The sequence below is a fragment of the Nicrophorus vespilloides genome, unplaced genomic scaffold (genome assembly GCF_001412225.1).
Source record: "Nicrophorus vespilloides isolate i.1.1-1 unplaced genomic scaffold, Nicve_v1.0, whole genome shotgun sequence".
In the NCBI taxonomy this organism is placed as follows: Eukaryota; Metazoa; Arthropoda; class Insecta; order Coleoptera; family Silphidae; genus Nicrophorus; species Nicrophorus vespilloides.
The window spans coordinates 14,921-20,867 of NW_017096504.1; the positions used below are offsets into that span (position 1 = coordinate 14,921).

At 37.6% G+C, this 5,947-nt stretch overlaps 1 protein-coding gene across 2 annotated transcripts in view; it reads right to left on the reverse strand.

The window, feature by feature from the left end:
- Positions 1 to 3,208: 3,208 nt before the first annotated feature.
- LOC108557216 (cathepsin B) overlaps positions 3,209 to 5,947 on the reverse strand; it is a 3,656-nt gene continuing 917 nt past the window's right edge. The window contains exons 2-5 of one of the 2 annotated variants that reach the window (XM_017913658.1): positions 4,747 to 4,977; positions 4,399 to 4,525; positions 4,134 to 4,334; positions 3,209 to 4,070 (exon numbers count right to left, since the gene is read on the reverse strand). In XM_017913658.1, the coding sequence (XP_017769147.1) occupies positions 3,603 to 4,070; positions 4,134 to 4,334; positions 4,399 to 4,525; positions 4,747 to 4,955 (1,005 nt within the window). In that variant the 5' untranslated portion in view covers positions 4,956 to 4,977 and the 3' untranslated portion in view covers positions 3,209 to 3,602. Of the gene's footprint in view, positions 4,071 to 4,133; positions 4,335 to 4,398; positions 4,526 to 4,746; positions 5,017 to 5,947 lie in introns of both variants that reach the window. The other variant, XM_017913657.1, reaches the window with a different exon arrangement.

Genomic DNA, 5,947 nt, shown 5'->3' on the forward strand with positions numbered 1-5,947 from the left:
CCTTCACCCGATGACAGCTGCTGCCATTTCCCCGTGACCTCTTCATTTGCAGCAAGTATTTCGACCCTTAATCGCCTTAGCGAGCCAAAAATGGCTTTACCGGTGGTGGTTGACTGCACAATCTAACCAGCTAGCACACTATATCCTAAACGAACAATACTTGTGGCTTCCCACTTTAATCCTCTTCAATCCTCACAATATACGAAATGTATTCCAATTGATACGGTAATTGGATGAATCTGCTACAAGCTGCTATTTTCCAATGATAACGTTCGCATTGGTTTACTTTGGTTCGGTTTTCTGAAGAGGTAAGAGGGACAGAGAGAATGATTACGGGATGATGGAATGAATGAATGAATGAATGGCCTTTCACGTTAAAGTGTCGTGCTTGTCACTCTCCTCGGATCGTTTGGTTTTTCGAGCGATCACGAACTAGAATTTTCAATCGCGACTTTGCTCTCGTTCATGTCCCAACCGACTCTCACAGTTGCATTTATAAAAAAAAACATATCCATGCAAGCCTTGTCTCTCTTAAGTTACTTTTATTTCTTTATTGCCTTTTAAAGTAATTTTACTTTATTTGTACCCTTTTAATTATCTAAATCTAGTATTCATCAAGTTACCAAAATCTGAACAAAAGAGCAAATTGCAAACAAAAACATCATAGAAAAGTATGATCCACAATTCTCGTAAATCATGCAAATGCATGCTGCATGCAGAATTACAAGAGGAAGAATCATTCTCTTTCTCTCTCTTACTGTGTGTACGTACGCCCGACTCCAATTACAAAACGGCGGCGTTTATTACAGTAATTTTCGCACGGCGCGAAGCGCACAAATTGCCAGAGATGATTGCATACAATTTCGCTAATCCCATTTGCATTTGTTTAAACAAATTCCGCATGCACAAACACGGGTTCTTATTTTTCCCTCTACGTTTCCTCCGTTTTGTTTGCATTATCGGAGAATAAGAGGATGAAGAAGATCGCGAGAAAAACAGCAAAGGCAACCGGTTGGTTTGTCTGCGAAACGTCTCAATTACTTTATCCTTTCTCTCTCTCTTGCACTCAATCTGTTACGTACTCAATCTTCTTCTCTATCTCCTTCTATGTGCATTTCTTTTGCATCTCTTCCACTCGCAAAAAACGAAACGAGGGAACATTTCGAGTGGACTCTTTTTTTTTTTTTTTTTTATTGAAGTGGATAATGAGCCGTAATGTTTGCATAGTCAATACGTTAACCCACTTTCGTTTCCGAACGCAGGACATTTACATGCGATTTTGTACTCTGCTTTTTTATTCTACCTTTTTGATTTGGCATTCCAATTGATGCACATCGTAAACGAATGTAACAATCGTTGCGTTTTGGTATGTCGATGTAACAGAATCATTTTTAATTTATTTAAGACGTCGCGCTTGACGACAGTTCTTTAATTACGTAATACTAATGCACATTAAATGAAGGCAGAAGATTCAGTGGTTTCGGTCGTTGAGCAGTTTAAAAAGCAAATAATACAACATTGTCTACAGTTGTACATCTACTTCAATTATCTGGCGAGGAACGAAATAGTATTTTTTTTACGTTTTTTTTTTGTTTCTTTGTAGACATGAGAATGGAGACATTACTTGTCCTAATTTATAAGGGCTTTTAGTGGTTCACCTAAGTATTCGGTGTTTCCTTCGTACAATTTAAGTGCGTAAATTGGATAGGTCCATCTATCAGGTAGATAGTGAGAATTGAGTTGATAGTGGCGCGGAGTGAATCTTCCTCCGGATGCCCCCAGAAAGGTGGGCACATCCTACCTGACGACCGAATCAGAATCCCATCCCGAGGCAATTCCTCAGCGACGCCCTCAAAGGGCGCCGCGCAGGGTGTGCCTTGCGCCCGCAAACGGATATTATTTATAACTCCAGAAGCTTGTTATTAAATAACGTCTCTTCCTCCTTCTTTTTCTAATTCTCTTTTTTCTTTCCTCAAACCGGTGCGGATAATGAGCGAAAACCGCAAGGATCACAGAGATCCAGACGAAGGAAAAGGCGTGGTTTTGCGGCGCACCAATGAAGATTACCGCTTTGCCTCCTTCCAGAAGTAAACTGAAAACTTAAAGAGCTTAATTGACCTCTTTCTGAACGTATTCTGTGTGTTTATATATAGATGTTTGCGCAATTTGAATTGATAAAGATCGACTTCCCTGGTAATAATTCGCAACTTTCCTCTTCTGCTTCGTTTTGCTCTTGGCTTATTGGACTCGACTCTCCAGTCTCGGGCAAAACACACGAGGATAAGAGTTAGAGGTCCACCGCATCTCGGGCACGATTCCGAGGGCGAAGGCGTGCAAACACGACGACCGATAAATTAATCCGCACTCTTTACTTTATGGCTTAATAACAACATCTGTGTGTGTCTCTTTTTTTTTCTCTTCTCTCGTTGTTGTTGTTGGTTTATTTCGCCCCTCGCAATACGCGTATAAACAAGCCGATCGCGGATTTCATTTTACACCATCTTCGGTTCTAATCAAAACATAATTACATACTCGCAGCCTCGTTAAGTTCATCGCTTTACTTTCTAAAAGTCAACTTTATGTTTTCGTGTACACTCGTGGCACCAATTACGCAAGAAAATATAAACTTTGCAACTCGTATATTACATTTCACTCGTACTTCCTGCAAAATTTTATAACCATCTAAATACAAGATTACAACATGCCATTATTACCCTGTTAGTATATACACACAAAAAAAATAACTTTACATTACATAAACATAAATTAACATAAATCCTTATATATTCTTATCCTTTCTATAACTAATATATTAATTTAAAAGTAACAAAAATATATATATTTGTAATTATTTTAATTGATATTTCCTCTTCAACCGCTTAATTTATTCAAAATTATATTAATTAAAGAATAATAACATTGCGTTAACTTGATTACATATGCAAAATGTATGTGGAAGTGCATATAAAGTTGCATACACTATTTAATTTAATTTAATAAAACTTTGTTATTGTTTAACGTAACTGAATAATATATTTCTCATTAATAATGTACATCATTAATAAATCTAAGCGCATTTAATAGACAAATTTATAACAATTATTTTTTTATCTAAAACAAAATTCTTTTAGTAACATTATTTATTGAATTTGTTTTCTTCTTCTTCATTGTTATTAGACATTGAATCTATCTAATGTAAACGCTAGTGTTTAGTAATTAGTGTATAATTAAACTGTAATTGCTGATGAACATTGCGTTTCTGTATGTTGAACCGTGACCTTTAACCTGCGTTTTCAGATAAGATCAGGATGGCTTCCGTAACGCGTAGGCCGACAACCGAACCACTATTATTATTACATTCGTCCGAAAGCGCCCTTTCTCTTCGCCCATAACTTAACAAATTGTTATGCTAAGCGAGTGTGTCTCTAAGATTCTAGATAGGGAGGGAAAAACATACGGAGAGCCTTATCTATCGCGCTCTTCGGCGAAAGGATGAAGAAATAAAGTAATGAAAAGTAAAGAAGAAAACAGGAATGAAATGCAAAGGATCGTGGGCGTTTCTTAAGCGTTTTATCTCTTGTATTGAACGTTTGCTGTATAAATTATTTGGGGAGGCCGGCGGTGATGGAGCCTTCGATGCCGCAATGGTTCTTTCCTCTTAACATCTTGAAGAATCCGTTGTCGCCCCAATCCGAGTTCCACGAGTTGCCGATCAACCAATAGGGACTTCCACCTTCGACTCCCCAGCCCAACACCCTGATGGCGTGTCCACCTAAGGCCTTTCCGGTCACGTGCTGGTAAACGCCGCTCTTGTAGTTCAGCAGATCTTCATAGACTGTGAATGCTCCCTCGACCGGTCCGTTCATCATAATCTCTCTCTGGATTTGCTCCACTTTGCTCTTCACCGTGTACGCCTTCTTACCGAAATGTCTGTCCTGAGCGTACGAAATCTTATAGCCCGGCTGACATTCCTTCTTGCATTTCGGAGTGGATCCTTCTTCGCCGTCGCAAGCCGGCCTCGATCCGTTCACGTGGTGCTCGCATGGAGCGATCTCGTACGGTCTGCAACCCTACAAAAGAAGAAACATCAATATTAATAAACCCTTTCAAATTTAATGGTTAATTGTTATTGCCTGATGAGAATCGTAGGTTCCGCCGGAAACGATGCCGCTCCTGACCCAGTAATGCCAGGCGGCGCCGGGAAATCCACCGTTGCAGCCCATTCCGCAGGTCCAGCAGCAAGAAACCAAATCGTCGGCAGAAAAACGGAAGTTCACCTGACCATTCGAGTGGATACATACTCTGTCCGACATAGCTTCGACCGCTCCAAAAGCCTGAAACGTTCACACATTAATTCTAACAATTCTTAAGTGAACATCATTTAAATCTATAACTCACCCAGCAAGATCCGCAGGATCCTTGATCCCTGATTTCGCGGATCGTCGGACAATCGGGCCACTGTTCTCTGGCATCAAAGTTTTCTGGTATATCGGCGTCGCCTAATAAATGCTCAATCTCAGGAAGGCTGCAAACAATAAACAACATAAAACATTATACTTAAACGCGAATAATCAAATCCAAGGTGACCTAGAATTCATTTTAAAAAATCGACCGCCATTTTGATGTGATTCCACTTTCGCAATTCAAATTCAATTTTCCAAGCTCGAATTTTATTATCAACAAAATATTATACTATTCCTTGAATATATTGCAATATAATGATTGAAAATTTTGTAGGAGACTTACGTTTTGGGTTCTGGAAGTGCTCCCATCAACTTCTTGATGTACTTCATGCTAACATTCGGTACGAAATTCCTTCCTGCCTTCCAGGTGCTCTGCTTCTCGTTGATGCTATGGATGAACTCATCGGAAAGAGGATGAAGATCCTTGGCGTAGATGCAGCAGGACGAGATCGCGAGGACCGCGAGCAGGAAAAAGTAACAGCAGGACTGCATGGCTCTCAGCAATCGACTGGAACTGCGTTTATCGCGGACGATTTATTTATACGTCCGCAATCTGGGGTCAATATTTATTTATGTATGTTGTTCATGCTTTTTTTTTTGTTTTTCTTTTGTAGCTTGAAGCAGTTTTTTTAATGCTGTTTGAGCGGATGTAAGGAATGTAGTCTGCTGCGTAGCTGGACAACAAGTGAACGATGATTGCATAATTGTCTGCAGTTACGACGATTGTTGTATTAGCGCGATGAATTCGTGCGTCGTCTTTGTTACCATTAAAATTTGTCATTTATCGAGTGCTGCTCGTTTCTATGTTCGTAATCTGCGCGAGGTCAAACGCGATTACCGGTTTCTTTTTCTTTCTGTAAATATTTACTATCTATCTATCTTCCGACCACAATCAAGTAAACAACTTCTCTAATATCCATTGTAAAAGAAATGGAATACATATTTCGTCATTTCAAAACATATTATTGTTTGTTTTATTAAAATTTTCTTTACATTACACATTTTATAAAAACAATGTGAAATTAGAAAAGTTTACAATTGTAAAATAATTAATTTCTTATTTTGCTGTAGTTTTTATTAGAATAAAAATATTTTAAAATTTCTATTGTTCATAAATCGTTATTGGCTTTAATTCTGGAAGAAGGATAAACTTATTGTTTTCAAATGATTTATAATAATAATATTTATAAAACAATAAATTAAAAAAGAAAAAGAAAACTTAATACAATAATAAAAATATAAAGGATATTTAAATTAATTATAAAAAAATCTTAGAACATAAGAAAATAATGTATTTCATAAAATACGCATTAAAATTTAATTGATATTGTAAACTTTACGCAAATAAAATTAACAAAAAAATACATCCCGGCGCATCCACAAAAATATTTTGAAAATTTGTATAATATCATTTTAGAGCAGCGGTCGGAAAACTTTTTTAACCATTACCCCAAAATATTATTGCGTAAGTCGATATTACCCCC